We start from the raw sequence: 23,819 nt of genomic DNA, 5'->3' as shown, positions 1-23,819 counted from the left end.
CAGCATAAACGACGCCTAATCAGACACCAGTACACCACGCTATATTTAATACACACTATCGCGGAAGACACCGACTGATCGACAGATGACAGAAATAATCGCTGTTTGTGAGTATACCGCGTTAACATCGTGGACCGTTGTCGATACGATTGCTGTCTATATTGTTTACGATAATATAGTAATATACCTATTCTCAATCAATAGCCAATCGCGATAGGTGCAAAGGAAACTCAGTCATCGCCGAATTTTTCATTCTCACCCGTCGTGCAGTGGCCGTTCGTTTCTCGATGAAACCGTTTGCTAGAGCGTAAGGTGCAATCGTGCATCGCGGCGAAACGATTCATAAATATTATATTTCGTGTACTTGCAGCGAGACGAAACGCATCAGTCGCGTTTTCCGAGGTCTTGCTATTTGAGTGATTTGACGTGTCTTCCAAATAAGTCACATCCATGCTCATTATTATATTATTCGAGCAGTTGTTAAGTTACTGATTTTATGTATTTTTTTAAAAATTGACACTGTATTATTAAGTGTACGGCCGACGACTGGAGTTCTCTATATCGGCAGATCGCCAGAGACTGCTGCTTTTCGCAGTGCGCGTGTCGCACGAGTCGCGTTTTATTTACACAAACCTTACTGCTACGACTCTACGCACACATTATATTATTTTAATATACATGACGTACACCTGGTATATTATATATTATGCACATGCGTGTTCGAAATGCGCGGATAATGATATTAATTATACATCACGCCGGGCACGTACCTATACATGTGTATAATGATAATGATTAATAACACCATATTATAATAATGATAATAATAACGACGACGCGAGCGAATACAAAATAATATTGTTTTAAACAACCCGACGCGTAACGACTTGCAGCGGTTTTCTGCTCGTATGGGGGGGTATTATAATAATATTAGTGAGAAATTATTATCCTCGTGAAAGCATGATATCATAATAACATTATGTGTACATTCTGCAAGAACGAAACGAAATTGTTCCGTTTTTCGTTCATTAACCGATGACCGCGGCGCATCTATCAATTTTATTATTATTATTATTATTATTATTATTAAGTGACGTATAATAGGCCACGGCTGAGTGCAAAAACGTTATTTATGTGGCAATAAAACGTACACCCGTCTTCGGCAAATCAATTTCGTACCCGAGTACGCCTGCCGTACACACTACACATTATTTTATTCGCCGTGTGTACCGCACCTACACATAATATTTTCTACGCGTTGTATATTTTTTATTAATCTCGTCCGATCGGAAGTCGTTTCTCTGTTCGGAGACTCGGCCGTTACGAAGATTTCCTCGACCGGGCGGGCAAAAGCCTCTCGCACAACAATAATATTATTATAATAGTCGTTTCTTTGCTTGAACCTGACGTACGCCGTTGGAACGGTTGTTCGATTTGCGTGATTCGAAGCACCACCGAAACGGCGGATTGTACTTACATCATTTGGACGGCGGGAAATCAATTAAAATACGCGGTTAAGATTGTAAATAATTGGTTACGTACAATATTGAATATAGTATTATGTATACACCCCAGGTACCTTACTTGTTGGCCAAACGGTCAGGTACAGGTTACCGCGTTGAGGTATAACTCTGGTATAAGGATAAAAAGGCCACGACGAGTCGTCGTCAAACGCGATCCTGCCGGTGTTCGGTACGCGCGGGAGGAATAAAACGAACGCCGCGATTGCCTCGAAAGTCGCGGCTACGAAGTACGAACCGTTAAGTCGTCCCAGTAGGAGGCTGCCGCTCGTACATTATATATTATTATTATTATAGTAGTAGTGGCACGTCGATAATTCTCTCGGCGGAGGCTCTCCAATGCAGTAAAAACAGTCGTATTATATTATTATATTATATACGGCTACTAACTCGTACTGTATATATATATATATATGTATTATGTATACGACGTACCTACCCATACACATAATGTATATCCGATATTCGTGTATGCCTATTATACGAGTATAAACATTCCCCGCGTATACACAACACATACAATATATATATATATATATGTGTATAATATATATATATATTATATTAAGGAAAGGCCGGTGGGGAGGAGATAAGGTGTTTCTCTCCATTCGGTTCTACCGTCACGGAGGCGGCGGCGTCGGCGGCCCGTGGTAGAGGTGAAAGAGAGTTCGAAGAAATACCCAAGGCGCAGGTATTATGCTATGTTCTCTTTCTCATTATTATTTTTATTATTTTTTTTTTTTTATGTTTTATTTCTTGTTTGTTCAAAACCTGTTTTCGTACCCGGCTATAGGAGTCTGTGCGCCGCCGTCCCCACCGTCCTCCCGACTCCCCCTCTGCAACATCACAGGACCGATTCTCACATCCACTCGCCGCGTATATACGAGTACCTATATTTATATATCATCGTGTGTACAGGTATACGATATACATATATATATATATATATATACATGAGTCGGGTGATCTCGTATACAGTATACGTATGTGTGGCCCTGGACAGGTGTATATAATGGCAGATACGAAAAACATCGATGCCGTCTCTATAGTTACTGCCGCCGCCGCTGTCCTGCAGCGCAACATCGATGTTTCCCGTCTGCACTCTGCGTGTACATTATTATTATTATTATTATTATTATTATTACACCACCGAACGTTCGTTTTCTGTTTTCGGGGCGGGGAACTGCTATTCAGTATATGATATTATATACAGACATAATGTATATAATAGGCCCGTTAATGAATTCCGAAAAGGTCGAATGCAAGTGAGGTCTCTCCGCGACAGACTTGTATTTAGGTATACGCGCGCTGCGATTGTGCAAGACGAAAAAACGAGAAACGATGAACGGCGAGGGAAAAAATCGAATCTTTGATGCCGGCAGTGGAAGAGCGTGGTCGAGACGACGGGAAAAAAATTGTCTCGTGCAATTATTGAATCGGTCACAAAATTGTTGAGCGCCAAATGTTCGCCACATCAGCTGCAGAGTTCGTTTAACAATGTAAAATAATATTATGGGTGCCCGTGACAATTATTATTATTGTACGATATAATATACCTATGTTAGTAACGTGAAATGTTATACCCAATGAACTCCGTAGACTTTATAACTCAATTTTTTTTTCATCGCATGGTCGTGTTTTCGAACAAAATAATATACCTATAATGGCTATAGTATAATATTATTATAATGGAAAATGGAAATATCCATTCGATTGCGTATATAAGGTATTTCGGGTTTGGTGACTGGTTAAAATACGCGCTTGAAAATGAATAATAAGATTTGATTTTACGATTATAGAAAACATTTAAAAATATATATATATATTTCAATTTGTCGAATAACTCACACACAATAAATAGACATACCCTATAAAACAACATATATTTCAATCGCGTTGTTTGAATTAACATTTAAATCGGTTTTTTAGTGTTCAAAATCATCGTTGTCGATTACTTTTTTATTTATGCCGTATTGCACCCCGCGTACATAATATAATATACAGTATACACACTCTTCTCATTCATAAACGTAGTTTATTATATTATACGTTTTTTTTTCTAGTACAATTCTTTATCTGTTTTACTTAAATAAATAAATAAAATTTACTTCTTAGCATTCACAATGTATTCAATTATAAAAATTTTAAAAGGTATAGGTTCTGTATTATTCTTTATTATGTAGATATTATATCTTATCACGAAGATTTCGCATGCCTACACAATTTTCATTCAATTATTGTACTCGTCGCCGACCTATAACGTGCAGAATACATACAATAACATATAATATAATACAATATAATAATAGGACGTAATATTATTATTCAACACATTTTGTATATAATATATTTATGTAATATGTAGACGAAATATATAGGTAGGTATATTTATAACTCTTTTATGTCGTGCTGTCTGCTCCGTTCTACCGATTGATATTGATGGCGGACCGAGAATAACAAACAAATTTAACGAGAAACACTATTATAATATTATATAGGTAGATCTCGATAAATTTATTCGAGTTCTCCGATCGCGCTATTTATTGCGCGGGGGTTTCTTATTTAAATGAGTCCGCCGATCATAATATGCGTTTGTCGACTCGGATTATACATATGCATTTATACAACGTATTATAATACATAGGTTTGCTCTGTTCATATATAGTAAATATACACGCTTTCCCGAGCAACAGAGTAGTGCATAATATCGAAATGTGTATATGTTTGTGCACGGGATTAAAATAATTGGATAAATCTAATTTAAAAACCCGCCCTCATTAGAATGGATATATTGAAATTGTACAATTTAAAAATTGTATTAACTATGCATGTATACAAACGTTACGGGCCGCATATGTATAATATATTATATTATGATTTACGAATGTAAGTTATAACATTTATATAACGTAATTTTTATTGTGAACCACGTCTATATTATCTTATTGTAATTATATCTGATTAGAAAAACAATTTAAGTGTTCCTAAAATATTAAGAACAAATACTGATTAATGATTATCATAAAAAATTGTAAGTATAAGTAATATATATGCCATCAAACATTTAAAAATAAGTGTTTTAAAAATTAAATTCATTGTATTTTTTAAGATACTGTCTGGTTCAAATAAAATTATCGTCCTGAATATAAATGCATTATAAAGTACCTATGGGCTATGCAATAGCATGACTAATATTTATATGCATATAATAATAGCCATTTTAGCCAATCGGTACATAATATATTTTATGTTTAGAGACAAATAAATATCAACGTCATGAAAAATTAAATATTATATTCGAAAAATTAACGTTAGGGATAGTTAACACCATTATGTAACCGTGACAGACGACCAAAGTTCAAACTTATACAAGATCAAAAGTCCTAAAGATTGTCCGTAACATGCATTTGTGCATATTTAGTATATTAAATTTATATACTTAAGTAAACGATGGTATAGGTCTTGTTTCACTACAGTTATAACTTATAACTTATATTATAAAATGGTTCATAATTAATTGTTTAATTAAAATTAAAATCATAACTTTTCGCGGTTTGACTTATATATAATATACTAGTCTTATAACTTAAAGGAAATGAGCCATATTGGGTATACAGAATTTTGATAAATTCTGAGAACTTCTCTGATTTACAAATTATACATCCTATGATAATGATTTTTTCTTTTTATACAAATAGAATTTTTTTTACAGCATAATACCATACAAGTATTTCAGTATTTTATAGTTAACACTTAATGTTATTGTTAATAATCCGACGGCTTAATTGATAATCACCCCAACTGCGCCCCCAAAACATTTTATTCTTTATCAAAATCAAACATTTAACATACCTAACGTAATCCAAAATACCGTTAAATACCTAAGTGAAGTCATATTTATAGTTACCCATCAAACACTCTTTCTTATTTATTTTTCACGTTTCATTAATTTAATTTTTATTCGTGAATTACTATTAATTATCTTGTAATAAACAATTAATAATGAAATAAATAATGCAATTTTAGATTTTAAGCAATAGGTACTCTTGTTTAAAATTTAAATGTTATTGTAATTTGTAATTAGATAAGAATTAATACAAATTCATCTTTAAAATATCTATACCTATTAGGAATATGACTTTGTGTATTATATGTACGCAATTATTATCTTTGAAATTTAAACTCATTGTAGGGCTGGACATTGTGTAATTCAGGTTTGGATACGAAATAGAAAACTAATTGAGTTGGAAAATTCTTAAAATTGTATACATGTAATTTATTTAACAATCAATTATCTAAGCAAAATAATATAATATTATTTACTTACACGAGAATTTTTTTTATTCTCCAACTAAACATTCATTTGAAAAATATAAATTAAATATTAAACGTGTGTTCGATGATCCAGAAATCCCGTTGTTTCTTTACGTTCTTCAGTATCACGACTTTTTTAATATCGAAAATGTATTAAATGTAGTATGCACCAGTAATATGTATTGTTGTAGCCTTATAATTATGTATCTTATGAATAAATTGTCGCAGTTGAAACTATATAAATTTACAGATAACCTATAAGTGTTATATGTATAGACACAATATTCATAATTCATTGAAGTCGACAATATAAACTTTATTTGTCATTTGTCATTTGATACTGTTTGCCATTCCTTAGTAACCTTTTGTCTGTTTTTAGGTTTCCATACCTATCATTTGTATATCGAATACATTATACCTTTTGTTCGGGCGGTCGATCTGTCGCGAAATTTGTCGCTGTACTGATAACATTATAACAATTGTTGATTTTATAAAAAATATTTTTGATCAAAATATTTTTTATATCCTTTACACAGTGGTATCGTTGTATTATTGTCATTCAATTAAAGAAATGTGTTGGGTACCTACTATTTTATCGGTTTGACTGAATTTAATTAGGCAATATAGTATAATATATAGGTACTATTATAGCATTAAGTATTGGTATATTTCATAGATTTGTAGATTAGTAGATAATATCTATAGAAACACGAAATTTGACAACTGGCATTCGTTTTTTTCTTTAGTAGTTTTCACGTGTACCCTTTTATTTGAATCATACTGTTTAAGATAAATTAACATTATAAATATTAGTTATAAACGCAGTTTATTGACACATTTATTTCAACGATAAAACAAAATGAATGCATATATAGGTAACCAATAATAATTGTACACAACTCATAATATATTACATTATAAAGTATAACGCGCGTATGATAAATATCGTAGTAATATAATATGATAACGTCGAACACTATAATTTTTGTCAATTGTCACATTGTAACATTGTTGTGGTAGTAAAATAAACGCGCGCAACTCTGATTAGTTTTTACAATTATTTAATTATCTTAAATGTGTTCGACATTACTGCTGAACTGCTGCAGCAAACTATATCGCATGAAAGCCGTTATCTGTATGAGAATTGTTTGTTAAAAAATTGTATTTAAGTATAACGTCGATAGAATAAAAATCACGTTTTTCGTATTTTTGTTTCGTCGAGGCGTCTGTTATAATATTTTGTTCGCTGACCACGGTGGCACGTCGGTCAACAGTCGCACCATCGCGGTTGTGCCGTAACGGCGGCGGTGGTATATATCATGGTATAGGCCGTATAAATTGCCTTTAAGTACTCTGTATATTAAACGCACTTGTTATGCCTGGGTAAAATACGGTTTCCGGAAAAGCAAATATAATATGCCTAAACGAAAAGAATGAAACCGAGAAAGTCGGTACGAATGACCTTGATTTTGATTAACCCCCGCGGGCGGCCGAGTAGCAGTAAAAATATAGCGAGCAGCGTGGACCACAGCCGCGTATAATAACGAGACGACTCGGGATGGAAACGCGACGAGCGGGTACCTTAGATACGACTCCTGCCTACCTGTTGCCCATAGCCTGCCGCCTACCTTTTAGGCACGCCAGCCACGCCGTATATCGATAGTTAGCGCCGCCGCCGGTGCTCGATAGTTGAAGAATCCTCCCGCGGTCGTCGGTCCGCCGCCGCCCCGAGCTCTCTCGCTGCCGCCGCAGTCCGTGTCCGTCCGCCGCGGAGTGCGATTGTGTCCGTCCGACGTGCCAGTGCGTATTTTTTTTGCGTGATTTCATGTGTTATCGTGTTTTTTTGCGATGAAGTCGGCGACTTCAGCTCGTCGGGCCGCAGAACAAACTTATTATTAAACACGTAATCCGGACCAGTGACTTGCGGCGCGAATCGCGATGACTTGGCGACGGAAGACGACGGCGGTTCCTTAGAGAAACACACACTTACCTATATTATAAACCACCGCACCGGATTCGGGTGTGATGGCCAGCGTGGGCCATTCCAAGGTGTTCATACTCGATAAATACTTCACGGAGCTACAAAAGTTCTGGGAGACGGAGATCAAGTTGCAAGGTAACGATAATGTCGTGATGCGGTCGCATTGATTGTGATATTATTGTTATTATTATTATTATTATTATTATTATTACTATCGACGTCGTGAGTCTCCGCGCGATCCAATTTAGCTTATTGTGTCGTTTCAATCATCAATCCTATAATTTGTGACTTGTGCTAAATATTCCTCTCCATCGTGTAATGTGTCTAGGTACGTTTCGAGATATACGGGATTCCAATTCTGTGACTCTAGGTATGATTAGTGTCGTACGCCAGTTATTGTCAAATAAATTAGACGCGTATTATAAGTATGTGGTTAGATGAATATTATTTTTAAATAGGTACACATGTTCTTTCCAAAAAGTTAAAATGAAAACACTAGTAAAAAAAAAACCGTTATCCTTGAGAAAGAGACAAAATTATTACACAACAGTATCATCGTTTACCCCGGCGGCGTGACAGGTGCCTTAATTTGTATTTAAAAAACGAAAAGGGCACGTCATTGAAAATGATGTCTTAAATTATGTACGTTTGTCCCAACAATAAGGAATAAAGAGCGTGGTTTTCTGACGTGTTTGAAGATAATAAATGTTACAGAACAAAACATCAATCAACGGAAACGATATACAAGAACAAACTTAGTTTTTAAACGATCACACATTTTCAACAAAGCATACCTACATAATATTATCATCGAACGCACCTACAAAAAGTGGAAAACGATTTGTTATAGGTATATTATGATAAAACATTTTGACAAAATACGAAACTAAACCAAAATTATATAGACGAGCCAAAATGAGTTATTAAAATATTAAATATCGCTGTATATATCAGTATTTTTATCGAATCCAATGTGATGATAAAATAATATTTACGACCTACCCATATGGCTATATAATAATAATTAATAAACATTTTTTCCATTTTAAAATCCGTTTCTGCCAATATGGTTAGTACCCATTAGTAGATTTAATCGTATTCGGTACTTCGTCATGCAGTTTATGCATGTAGGATTGTGTGGTATTCGTGTCTTGTACTTTTTTTTTAATAATATAATAATATAAGTAAGTACCTATATTGTGTATACAAACAAAGATGAGACAACTACAAATTTTAAGCATAATAATATTATATGATGCACAAAAACAAAATGCGCACATTTTCTTTAATCAACTGTAACTTGTATTGAATTTGTTGAGCTCTTAAATTAAATATTGATAAAAACGAAAATAGATGTGAATGATGTTGAAACAATATTTACAACTTCATTAAAAAAAAAAAAACTAAAATAAATGCATAAGTATTCTCTACCGAACAATTACAATTAAATTAAGCGCAGGATGCAGAAGTGTAGACGTCAGTAACTTATATCTACTAAAATTATATTATGTGAGCGGCACCGATCTCCCTAAAGAAAATAGTGTGCAAAAAAAAAACATTTTTATCAATGGCATTATTTTATAGTTCATACCTATATACATGCTCGTATTTTGTACGTTATATGTATATTAGGTATGCTAAATTGTGTTCTCCGTCGGTCCAGACAGCGGTTTCGTTCAAGGACGGGACCTTTAAGAAGTCCGGTTTGGAGGGCACATATTATTATTATACGGGTCGTCTCCGGTCTACGGTTTGCGCGTTGTTGTCGTCTGCCGGATCTACGCTCGTTCGCTATTTTGATTTCTTTTCTTTTTCGTCTCGATAAAACAAACGTTAGAGTCACGCTGATTTTCCGAGTGCACGTCGGTTGTTGCTCATCGTTATAATATTATTATCATGCGTAATATTGAATAGCGCAGAGGACTGGTCGTATTTAGGCTACGACTTACGAGTGCACGTATTACAATATCACATACAATATATAATATATAATATATATTATATTGAGCAGAACCGCTCGTATAAATCACTCGACAAGGGCCTGAAGTGGCGGGTACACCGGTCGTCCGTCGGCTCCTTTGACTCGCGACGTCCCGTAACGCAGCACGAAACCCGACTTGCATGTGCGTGTGTGTTTGTATGCGTGTTGTGTGTGGATCGATTATTAGTTTTTTTTTTTTTTGTGTATGTGTCCCACAGTTCTCAAGGTCCTACCCCGAACGACGGCTGACCATATAATATTATTTCATATTTTTTCCAACCTCATCCGTCCTCGGGTTTGCTGCACGCCCACAACAATAGGACCCCAAAAATCCAACCTTATTTTTATATACTACGACACCAAAGGTTCTTAAATACTAGTTTTACGACCGAAACTCCGACGTGTATTATTATTACAGTTTCATTTTGTGTGAAACGTCTTAATTCTCTCTCGTGTGTGTGTGTTTGGTTCAACCACTTTGAGGACGGTGTCTTCTCTGTTTAGTGTTTTGATACAATAATATTATACAGACAAATTATTACGTCCCGTACCAATGTTAGTCACATCACTCGGAACTCACCCACGTTTTCGTCATCCTGGTGTAGTAAGTAACAACAAGACAAAATATGCTCAAGGGAAAAAAAATATCGTTTGCGCTTAAATTAATACATCTTTTTTTGTAATAGGTAGAAGTAAAAAAAATAGTTAGTGTAATTTAGAACCATTAATATTCCATTTAATGTAATTACTGTATGCTATACATTTATTTTCACGAACTCTACTAATTAGTAATTATAGGTAACAACATCTGGGAGACATCTTTGTTCATTTTTTAAACTAATTTTATACTTAATATTGTACCTATAAGTACCTATAAAATTGGTTATACGCAGAATTGTACACCCAAATAGAACTGCTTACAGGTTTACAATGTTATAAAGTTTATAAATACACACAATTATAATGCCAAAAATATATCACTCCATTATATGTATCACAATATATCACTCTTTTTTACCACCCTTTCTACCAACGTGAAACTGATTGGGGGAGTGCCGGGTTTATTTTTACTTTTTTAACAATACAAAGTGATTAGTCTTAATGTTTCCGGCTTGTGGCATTTTTGGATCTTCCATTAACTATTGTTCTCAACTTCTGTCATCTGGACTGGGTAGTTACTTGATCCTCGACCGTTAATAATCATGTTATAGTTTTTCCAATATGAACGCGTTAGACGTGTTAGATATTTCATATCCCGACGCTATTTCGACAGAGCGAGTTTTAAATGTAGATATCTGATATAATAAATTTTAAGATTTAGAACACAATATTATTTATGCGGCGTCACAGCTGCCGGGGCGAGAATAATAATTTGATATAACATCGGATACGCGTGCAGCCTACCTATAAATATTATAGGTAGGTGCCCACTTTTGTATAGGACTTGTTAACGTTCAGGTAATACTTCTATTAATCCGAAACCCGATACCACGTTATTTTTTTTTTTTAATCATTACCGGCGCTTAAGTGTTTTTTTCTCGTTCACACCATTTATACAGGGTGATTATTTAAACAGTAAACACTCGCATTGTCTCAAAAAATTCCCATTAACGTTTTTGAAAATCTTTTTTAACATAATTTGAGTTTGTTATAAAACAAGGTTTTGCAATAATGTTATTATAAGGTATAATAAATTAAAATATTTTTTGAAAATGCTGATGTATATAAATTAAAATTTGAAAAAGTAGCTTCTGAACTAACAACATATGTTATGTATATAAATGATAAGAAGAAACCATTATAATAAAATTAAAGAGATATTATATGAACCTATAATGGTTTGAAAATTATTTTAATTAATATTAATCTTATAATATTTAAAAAAAATGTTAACATTTTCCAAGTATTATAGATATCAGGTAATATAAGTACTAGACTATATGTTAAATCAATTTACGTAAAACTATCATCAACCCTTAGTACACAAACTACAAAGTTTAATAACTCTAAAAGTACTTAAATTAATTTTAATTTAAATGCCTGAAAATCAATAAAAAAATTATCGCCAGAACAATGTGCATTAAAAAGGGCCCGGTGGTTGCTTTAACCATGTATAATATACTAAAATATAATATGTCACATATTATGGATACTCCTTAATGATTAAAAAATCGAATAAGTATAGGGTCATTAGTTATTTTTTTTAAAAAATTCCAAAAATCATTTGAATAAAAGCATTATTTAAGGGGATCATATGGATGATGATCACAGTTGGAGAATCAGCCTGTATATAAATATTATTGAATCAGTAGAAAATCCAACGGACGACACCTATAGCTACTGCACTCGTACACATATTTTGCACGACGCGATGTATTATAACAACGTGCATCCTGATATAATGAATATAATAAGATTATACTTACGTCTAGGTCTAATTATCGGAAGAAGTACGTTTTCAGAAGTGACATGTGTTTTTCGGTAGAGGTCAGCAGCAGCGTCGGCAGCAGACGAAATTATACATTATACACACATCACACTCATATATAATATATAAGTATAAGCGTGGCTTCAGGTTCATGGTTCATCATCACCATTATAATCAGAGGCCATTCTCCTCTCGGCCGCCCCAAGGTTTTTTCAGTTTTATTATTATTACAATATTACTCCTTTTTTCCCTTCCTTTCCTCGCGCTTGTGTGCGCATGTGTGTACCTATGACTCTGTGTGTATACCGTTTCAAGTTTATACCGCAAGTCGAGTGAACACACGTCGCTCATTAGTCATTTTCGGTACGCTCACATATACATAAACACACACACACACACACGGGCGACCTGGAGACCTGTACAGTAAGTGGTTTTCGATCTCTCGCGGGTCCGACGAAATGGAATTGACATGTTGACCGGAGGGGCTTTCTCGGTCTGTTGGATCGAAATGAAAACATCGCCCCGAAATTTTATGTATTATAGCCATTTTAATATACCTGCAGATACGCGCTTGTGTCTGTATTATCATTCTACGCGTACACATTTATGTCCAAAAGATTATAATTTCGGATTTTTAAATAATTTCAACAATATTCGATTAATAGTATTATTATTACTATAGGTGATTTTGTGTTATGCGTACGTATATTGCTATCTGCAGCAGTATAGTCCCCGCAGTGTGTAGCGGAAATAGTTTTTATACCGTGGTTCGACTTGGTATTTACCCACTCCTACAATCGAAGTTGTGATACGCGTTATGTTAATGTTGAAAATCGGTTATTATTGTAGCCGTATTCTTGGCATAATACACTAACAATGTCTAATTTGTTAGGACGATTGCACAATTGACTAGTCACTAACCAATTATACCTATCTATTATTCTGAACAGACGTACCTAGTTGAAAATATTTTTAAATTATTATAATTTACCAGACTAAAAACCTTTATAAAAATACCGAAAACATACAGATTTGATCATTTTAATATTGATATCCAGTGGCCTAGGCTCTAGGCTCTAGGCCCCAAGGAAAGGCCGTGACTGGGAACTATATAAGGGAGTACGTGAGACTCGAATACATTGTCATTTGTAACCATACATTTCAAATATTGTATTATGTCACAGAGTTCCGAGCATCTTCACGACAGTAAATTTGACGATTTTATGGTTATGAGTTAGAAATTTAGAAATATAACCTGCATACATTTCTAATTAACGTTTATTTTAATACATTTATCATCCCTCTACGATAGTGCTAGATTAAGTAGTGAAGCTTAATTTAAGATCTGAAAACTGCGTTCAAAGTGTAAAATTATTTAAAACGCACACATGGGGGAGCATCGCCCCCCTCCTTAGCCATCAGTCGTCAGACAAATAATTAGTTCATTAATCTTTAATATGTGCTTCAGTACTTATTAGCTATAGCCACTTTTAAGTTCTAACAATACATTTAAATATATATGAGTTTTTTTTTGGTCAAAACCCAATTGCAATATTATTAGCAATTAAGTATAATTAAAAGTATAGAAAGTAATTTTAATCAATTATATATCCATAAATGTATATTTTATTAAATAAAAATTATATTTCATAGCTGTTAGAAACTGATAATGGTAAGATAGCAATTAATAATAATTAGTTGTAAAAATGTATGATTCATCAAACTGAAATTAAATATATTATTGAATAAAACCTTATGAAAAAAAAGAAACAAATACTTAAGTATTTGGTAAAAAAAAACGTAGGTCCGTCCTATAAAAAAAAAATAATAAGTAGTGGCGGGTGCTATCAAATTTTAAAAATAGTAGAGGAGCTCTGTCTCCCTGCGACACCACCGCCAATTCGAGTACGACTCTACGATATAATTATAAAATCATAATCTACTATTACTTTTACCTCACGTATTTTCAACACAACGTCGACTGTTGATCGATTGAGCACGCAACAGTAGAGAAACACATTCCTATTATTCTAATATTGGGTGTTAAGCTATACCTACCTAAACGTGATATTTTCACTAGAATTCATTGCACACACTTAAATGCCAGATATTCTTAGTTGTTCATATTTATAATTTTCAGTTTCACTCATACCAGTAGGTAATTACTGGAGCGCCTAAATTGACACATATCTATAATATTATTATGTTCACTGTCTACTATAGTGTATACGAATGATAGCCATACACTCGAATGCACATATTATTATTCATTATGTAGAATTCATTATCGATGCAGATAACGCGGTAGAGTATACCTACCTAATTAATTTCTTTTGTTCACTTCAGCTGTTCTTATGACTGACAGGTCCGTGTTTTGCATCAAACCAAATAAAAAAAATGATACGTGTTCCGATCAATCGAAAACTCTAGTTAGTCGTTTCATCACAAATTGTGATATATGAAAATAGGTAATAAAAAAAACTAAAATTGCACTTTGATTTTCGATTGTTCTTGATGATAAAAATTATTGCTATAGAAATATTTTCAAAAATAAAATCTCAATGTGTATAATACCGTACCTACGCCGTAATGAAATGCGATTTCCTATGGGATTATCGACAGTACCCGTGTAGGAGCGGTGCACGGACAATGGAACACCCGCGTAGCTGTTCTCAAAAACCTAAGTCATTATATTATATTATATCTTGTGAACCATAGACGTAGACGATTCTGTTCGAAAATCGTTTGAATTTGAAGACCGCTAAATATGATGTGGTTTTGCTGTACTTACAATTACGTGTTTAGCGATATTTTTAATTTAGTAACGTACTTAGTTACACGCTTTCGTTAAATATTTTCCGTGTCTCCAGCATCAGCACTACGTAGTTACAACAAAGTGTAAACAAAATCGATGATAAATTCCATTAACGAAGCATGTGAATAATACGCGTATATAAAACTTTAATAGACACTTATAAATAAAAAAAAATCCACATGCGAGATCTACACGCCGATTTGAGCACGGGATATCAAACCATACGTATACCAATGTGTACCTATATATGTGTACGCCATATAACTTCCTTAGCCACCTGTACATATTATATATTTATAATACGCACATGGCACATTAACTGAAAACGCGTATCTGCTAATTTACATTTAATATTGTATATTATCCCATTATACATGTATACAGGAACGCAGTAATAAAATCGACAATAATATTTTTTTAACCGTTATATTATAAGATTATACGAAGGTACCTATAGTGGACATGTTTTGCGAAATGCAATAATAATAATATTATATACCTACTCGTAAACAAACGATGCTGTTCGAACGAATAACAACACATAGCGACTAAAGATTTTTTCGGAGGTATTTTTTTATATTCTTCTTCTTCTTCTTCGCGTACAGGAGGCGCGTATTATTGTTATACCCCCGGCTATTGTATTATATATGATTATTATACCTAACCTACCTACCTGCCGGCGGCGGCTTTTGAATCGCACGTGAAATTTATAGTGTCTCGTGTTTTTGGCAAATTTTTTGCGCGCATTGTATATTAACGCGAAATACAAAATTCATCAAACCTTTTTCGGCGGTCGTACTGTGCACACACACACACACACACACACACACACACACACACACACACACACACGTCCAATGGCAAATAGTACACAAAGACGACGTTTTCGTCGTTAATAAACGAGGGTTCCCGTTCATCAAACGAAATAGTGGGTGCAGAGCCCACTGCTGTAGCCGCGCTGCCGGCCTGCTCCGGGGCACCGAAATATATATTATGTTTTCGGACAAACCAGTTTGCGTTCGAATGAATCTCGTCCGCGTTTTTCCGACCGCGGACGAGACCCGTGAATTAATTATGGAATAAAACTTCACCTCCTCCCTTCGTTACCGTCCAATAATGGGAAGAAAAAAACGCGTCGTTGGATCGCCACCTATTCTCGGAACGAACGTCAAAAAACACGCTCGAACGCCGTCTCTCGTCGTCGTCGTCGTCGTGGCTATCGAAATCGTTTAGGTCCAGCCGTCGACTCTTGTGGCATCGAACCACGCATAACATAATGTTTTTTACTCGTAGTATATATTATATTTTTTAATTCGTCGCGCCAGACGGGTCACGAATAAACTTAATATTATTGTTATTGCGTATACATACGTCGTGTATACAACCGTAGGTAGTAGTTGTTGTTGTTACAAGACGACAAGACGCGTTCTCTGAGCGTTGAAGTGCAGTATACGTCAAGTCTAATTAGTGCATTGTGCATTTGTGTTTGCTTAAAATTGATAAAACTGTCAGAGACTAAATTTAATAATTCGATCAATTATAGGTATTCATCATGCGTCGTGTTGCACAAATAACCACTTTAATTATTACATAATATTATTTTGTTAGTTTAGTGTTTACCACGGTTCCTTAAACGACCCGTCGGTATTCGGGTATTATACCGCCAAACATTTTGACGAAGCACACTAAATTTATCAAATTTTCACGCATACGCGTGTCTGTAGTTCAATTTAAACGCCAATATTTACATTTTTTCACGTATTCTAATTGTTAATACCTATATATTATATAGGTAGTCGGAGAATATAAACGGTCTAATTTATTTTCGCGTACTCTCAATAGTGTCATTAAGGACTTTCAAAATTATTATATGTCACGATTACTGTCTATACCTAGGACAAATTATACTAATCGTTCCTCGATTCCTAATGGCCAGTAATACTATGTACGCTTCAATCCTTTACTAATACAGATTAGACTTAATACAGATTTAATTAATACATTTTTTTGAACACAATAATATGTATGTTAATATCATATCGGTGATATATTATTTCTAAGTAGGTATATACTATCCGTATTACAGGTATGAAAATAGTTAACCAGAAATAGGGAAAACATTCCAATTATACTGATTAATTCTGTACACCATCCCACGCTTATGATAATGTAACACACAACTATATTCACCCAATTTACGGATTGCGAGTTTAAGGTGGGTACCTAAGTACCTACCTAAAACGTGAAAAATGCATTTTCCGCATAACAAGCAGTGCTGCGTGCTGCGGTTCGTCTGCTGTTCGGTATACTCGTATGTTAAAAACCAAAATAAGTTATGAAATCATTACTCATAGTCGCCATTACGGACGGTAATAAATCTCTGCGCAGCGTATATTATATTAATATTATTATAGTGACTCACTGCGGCGGCGTCGGCGTCGGTGGCGAATATATATGTAATCCATGGACCCCCAGCAGCCCGTGTCTGTCGGCAGAGTGTTCGGCGTATGTATATAACAGCCTCCGATACCGTTTTGTAGGCGACGTACGAGAAGATAATTTAGTGCGTCGAAAAGAAACGCGATTAGTGCGGGCACTGCAGCAAGACGAGACCTGTGTCGGGTCCTGCAGACTTGACCTCCGCGCCCCGGTCACGTACCGCACGCGTCTGTAATATTCCCACGTCACTCGTTGCGATAATTTATCATAAAACTTAATGACCGACAAGGGGTTCAATCGTGCAACCGACGAGTTGCATGTAGGAGGAGGGGGGAGTCGACACTTTGGATTCAGCCTCAATCTATATAACATGCGGTTGAATTGAACCCCCCCGCGCGACCGTGTGTGGTGAATTCATTCGTACAAATACGCGTTCTACGTTATGTTCCCAACCACAGTACATACAACGTACAATTTTCAAAAACATTTCGTCGTATGCCCATGTGCTAAATATATTTACCTACAGTCTTTTTTTTTATTCAGAGGTGTAGTAAAATTAAAAGAAATTTAAATTTAAACAACTCCGACCGGAATCGAATCATAAAGATCTGATTCTGTAACGGAAATTGGCAAAACCCTAAAAAATGTGCGTTAAGACGAGAACTTGAACACATTTTTTTCGAAACTGATTATAGTATACCGATATTGACCGTTATCTTTGATGTGAGTTTTTCGAAAACCAACTATATACAATGACGTAGTGACGTATACGTGTACCTATACACCGATACATATAATATATAACCTAACTGCATATATTATTGATTAGGATCCATCAGAAAATGCAGTCAAGTCATGCGGTCAGCTATTAAAAATCTGCAACCTCGAAGGTGGTAAATAAAAAAAAATGTATAGGACATTTTCAACGTAGGTTCAATATTTGTAAAAATCTCGAAATTTTAATAAAATCTCTCGCATTTATAATTTTCGAAAACCGGTATTTTTTTGTTAGTTTTGTAAACTGCACACGAATATACGGGTTTAACGTATACAATAAATAGGCGTTCTATCTGGTCGATATATCGCGTCCAGCATCATAGTTCAAAATCCGGATCACGCGGTGTATTCTGCGAGATTAAAAATAATAATAATAATAAAAAAAAAAATCGGTTCGTATATATTAAAAAATAGTCTTATAATAACGTCGTCGCGAGTTGCGACGGCGCGATGCCGCATAATCCGAATAAATTAAAGACGTTTTCCATCTATAATCTGCCGGTGCCGATATACCTAAAGCACAGCTCTATATAGCATCAATATATATATATATATATATAATCAGCTGACCGTCGGGACGTTTTATTATTTATGCGCATACGTTTATTTAAGTACAATAATTATAGATAGGTATAATAGGTATCTGTGTTTTACACATAATATACATATCGTGATTAATACATAACGTATTATTGTCGTGTAGCAGCAGTCGATTTCGCGTAAAATATATAAGTAATATGTATATATTTATAAATGTGTAATAATTATATTATAATCGTTTGCTTTTTATTTTCAATCGATCGAACCAAATTTTACTACATATTTATGTTATTATTATTATGATCATAATCTCGATTCTGGGCTCGATTTCAAGTGACGACGACGGTGTCGTGGTGCTTGAGGTCGTATTTAATATTCATTATATACATATTATAATTATTTAGGTGTTGAATTCTTAAATTTTCACAACAAGTATTCACTAAAAAATCGAAACAACCGTAAACCATGTGATAGATTTACACAATTTTTTGGACTCTATACATTTTTGTTTTTCTTACCGATTTTGTGTAAGATTTTCGTTGTCAATGTTGTCGTGGTTACTTATTAACAAAACTATATTTATGAGTCATATTGTCCTTGTAAATGAAAAATATCGAGTAACATGCTACTTTTTTTGATAAACCAGACATTTTTAAAATACAATCGCTGCAAATCTTATATATATATATATATATAAATTAAGCGTACAACGGGTTTGCAATGCTCTCCAAAACTACTCAACCAATTTTGATAAAATTGTGCTCAATGTATGTGATTTGGTCCAACTTAAAATATAGGATAGTTGTTATCTCGATAAGTTGATCTTAATTTTTTTTATTGAAAGGATTTTGAGATTTATAATTGACATTTTTTGTTTATTAATGGTTGCTATCGGTTACAGCTTACTATATTATCAAAATATAAATTGTTTTAAAATTAAAATATTTAATGCAATAATTATTGATGTAAAAGATTATAAAATTTAATTTCTAAAAGTTGTCATTTTTAACAGGCAATTCTTCGAGCAATGAAATTCTGTCCGTTGGTAGCCGTATTACTTGAGAACGACTAGATCGAATTGACTAATTTTTTTTATGTTCGTTATAGTCCAAATGAGGATTTTGAATTTTATATTTGGTCACAATATCCTATGTCTTATCCTTATGGTCTATGTAGGTATAATATAATCGAACGTAGAGTTGCCACATCTTTATTTTACTTAAGCCAAGACAAACATTTATCGTATAATTTTGATGGGAAATATCGTACCACTCCTCCACGGTCAGCCACCAGTTTGAACACACTATTTTTATGTAACTAGAATACCACTTACAATGGTCAGCGCTCTACGAGTACGTTTGTGAGGCAAAAACTAACTCAACGTTACAAATCAAAATTAGTGACTAATAAAATAATCAAATTAGTGATAAGTGTTTGCAAAATATTCGTGGGGAACAGGAAAACAATGGACATTTATTATTCATCAATAATATTGTCGTCACCAAGCCCGGAAAGTTCTTTACATTGCATAAGTGCATGCATATTTTTCGATTTTTTATATCATAAAGCTATAAAAACAACAATTATTCCTAAATTTATACTTTTCTTTTTATATATATTTTTTTTAAATTTTATACTCCATTACATCGAATATTAAATAACGAATTGAAGAAAGTTTGAAACATTTAACAGATTTTTTACGAGAAACAATGTGCACGAGTGTCAGCTAGTTGTTTATAATAAAAAAATGTTGGTCGGAAAATTGAACTATCGACGGGCACGTACCCTGTACTGACTCTACTACCCCGTAACCACCAACTTACCTTAGTAAGAACAACCTTACTATGGCTATATAGATGTGTCCTATGTACGGCGATGGAATAGTTCGCGAGTCTATTGTGAAAATTCACATGAATAGTTCTAATAGTATACCCTAACGTTAATGTACATTTTCACTTTTGCCCAAATTTTTGATGATACACAAAACGAAATTAATAACATTTTCGTACGATATTTCTCACATTCCAAATATAGCGTTTAAGTAAAACAATATTTTCTTGCAGACGCGTCCTGTTCGAACGAAGCTGTGCACTTACAACAACGGTTGCGAAGTCTAAGCACAGAGTTGGTCACACTCCGGAACAGCCTGAACCAGGGCCAAGGAGCGGCGGCGGCGCACGGTGGCCAGGGTTGTCCCCAGCCGGCGGCTGTCAAACAATCTACCGGATCGAATTACACCGGAAACAACAATAACAACAGCAACAACAACAACAACATACTGGCCACCGGTAAGTCCACACCTAGCAGCCCATCGAAGTCAACGTTACCACCTCCAGTGTTGCCGAGGACTTCGTTGCCCACTTTACCCGTTACAGGTACTATATTCAATGATAAATTGTGACAGAATGTATGCCAAACACGTCGTAATAATAACATAAAATAAACTATCGTAAACCTTTTTGAAAATAAATTGTAAAAATGTCTTGTATATCATATTACGAACGGCGATATTCTACGTACACGTTATTATGTACGTATGCCACGTCGTATTTTATGCGCTTTCACAGTTTTACGACGTCTGAGGCTTTTAAAATTCGGATAAACTTACACTGTAGGTACATATATTGTATACATCATATAACATATTATATTATTATTATTATTTCAAAGACCGTATATATATATATAATAATAATAAATATTAGTAATAATACTGTAGACTGTGGTATAGCGAATACATGCGGTGTCGAATGATGCGACTCGACACGCGTATTATTGTATTTTCTGACGGATTCAAAAAACTGTATCAGTACACATAATCTAAAAATTTATTACCGATTACTGTTTATTAAAAATTTCACAAATTCCAAAATGTTTGTTGTAACTTGTAAGACATTAAGTTCGAGGTTCGTATACAATAGTTTCTCCGTCATAGCTGTAACAAAATCACAAAAGCATTTAATCATTTAAAAAAAACCCATTAAAAATTACAAGTCTAAAATGTTTAGGTAGAATTTATTTATCAACCAAAATCATCGTACAGGTGCTATGACGTACTTATCGATAGACGTCCTTCGAATATCGGTTTAGACCACATTGTTTTCATCATCATTGTAAAATATGAAAAACTGAAAACAGTCGTCATCGTCGTGTCCGGATTGGCTTTTCATATTTTCGCTGCATGCCGACCCCCTGCTATGTCCTACATGTATTTCAGTAGACAATCGATGCTTAATATTATTATATGTGTACGAATCGATTATAATTTTTTTCAAACCTCAGACCTGTATCCGATATCGCACCGCCGTACCTAAAATATTATCTATGATGCGATATAACACGACGTGTATAATGATGGCGATTCGAGTGCGTAATAACATCGGTAATTGCTCCATCAACCAAAAGTCGGACGTAACAATATAATATTATCCTATTAATGTGAACCGTCCCCCGCGTGTATAATATACCCATTATAATATGTATACCTACGTAGGCAACGTGCATTTTGTTAAACGCATAATATAGAAATAATTATACCTTTTGTGAAATTAATTTCCTCGTACACAACGACAACAACTGCAATAATAATAATAATAATTATTATTATTATTATTTTATTTATTTTGTAACGCGATGATCATCAGGTGCTTTTATTATCTAGTAATGGTACGCCGTCCAGTACTATGGGAAAAATTTGGTTGTGTAATATAATATCTGCAGAGTTGTAAAGTAATAATTAAAAGTATAATCGCATCCTGCGAAGAACACTTAGCTATGGTTTTATGACTGCAGTAGGTACCTGCTGCTGCTGCTGCGGCGGCGGTGGCGGTGGTAGTCTTGTACGAGGATATTTGGTATATAATATAATATAGTTCGCACGAATACGGTTCGTTGGATTTTCCTGGTATGCATAATCGTGTGTTATCTTTGTATAGACTTATCGTGTATGATGAACCAATGTACCACATTATAACCTATACTGGTCAACAAACGACTTCAATAAAATACTATTACTAAACCTATAGTATGTTAGACCTGGAGTATAGGGGCCCGATGAAATGAATTAGTAATTTTTAAATTTTGATAGGAAAATTAATTTTTTATTAAATAATATTTGATGGTATAAATGTATATTATAATATTATATTAAACATTTTTGTTATTTTAACCGTTGCATATTAATTACCAAAAAATCATGTATGGGACACCACATGCAGTTGTATCGCTTGTAATGTGTTGTATTTTATTGGAAGTTTTGTATAGGCCATAGGGCTAGCAAAAATATTTAGTACAAAGGCCCAAAATGTTATGTGAATGTTACCATGAACTCATAATATTTTCATCTTGTATCATAGTTTATAATAATATTATATAGATTTGACTTTATATCGCCAAATATTTAGGTTTCAGCGTAAAAATGGTTGTGCGATTTGTCAACATTTTAAGTTTACAAAATAACGAGTACCTACGTCATAGGTCATTATTGGTAATAATCACCAATCACAACTATTTACGAAAGATATACTTCCAATGTCCAGCCATTTGTATAAGTATTCTAAACGCGTTTAGACTTTGGAGATCTTGCAGTTTTAATTATGCAATAAGACGTATATTATTTATACTACCAATATGGATTAACATTTTTTTTTGTTTTTTAAATACATGTAAAAAAAAATTATATTTATTTTGTTATTTTATTCTTAAAAATACAAGATGCTTAATGAAAACCAAAGTACACTTCTATACTGAATTTATCTATATTTTTAATTAAGCCTACACAATTTATGATTTATAAACATACACAAAATAATATATTATATATTAATATAAAATATATTATGTACTACCTATATACTAAATACCTACTATATTAATTTTCAACAAAAAATATTTAAATATCAGAATAAAAATTAACTATATAATATGGAAAAATTTCAGTCCTTTAATACCTCTTATTTTCGAGTTCAAACAAATACATTTCAACATGTTACATAAATGTTTAACAAATATTGGTAGGTATATAG

At 33.8% G+C, this 23,819-nt stretch overlaps 1 protein-coding gene across 4 annotated transcripts in view; it reads left to right on the top strand.

The window, feature by feature from the left end:
- The window catches only part of LOC132944531 (unconventional myosin-IXa), a 75,333-nt gene that overhangs the window by 35,103 nt on the left and 16,411 nt on the right, over window positions 1-23,819 (top strand). For 2 of the 4 annotated variants that reach the window (XM_061013928.1, XM_061013926.1), the window contains exon 3: window positions 20,859-21,170. In XM_061013928.1, the coding sequence (XP_060869911.1) occupies window positions 20,859-21,170 (312 nt within the window). Of the gene's footprint in view, window positions 1-7,530; window positions 7,951-20,858; window positions 21,171-23,819 lie in introns of those variants that run through there. The other 2 variants (XM_061013930.1, XM_061013929.1) reach the window with 2 other exon arrangements.

This window comes from Metopolophium dirhodum, chromosome 5 (assembly GCF_019925205.1).
Source record: "Metopolophium dirhodum isolate CAU chromosome 5, ASM1992520v1, whole genome shotgun sequence".
Taxonomy (NCBI): domain Eukaryota; kingdom Metazoa; phylum Arthropoda; class Insecta; order Hemiptera; family Aphididae; genus Metopolophium; species Metopolophium dirhodum.
This window is presented reverse-complemented; position numbering and strand designations above follow the sequence as displayed.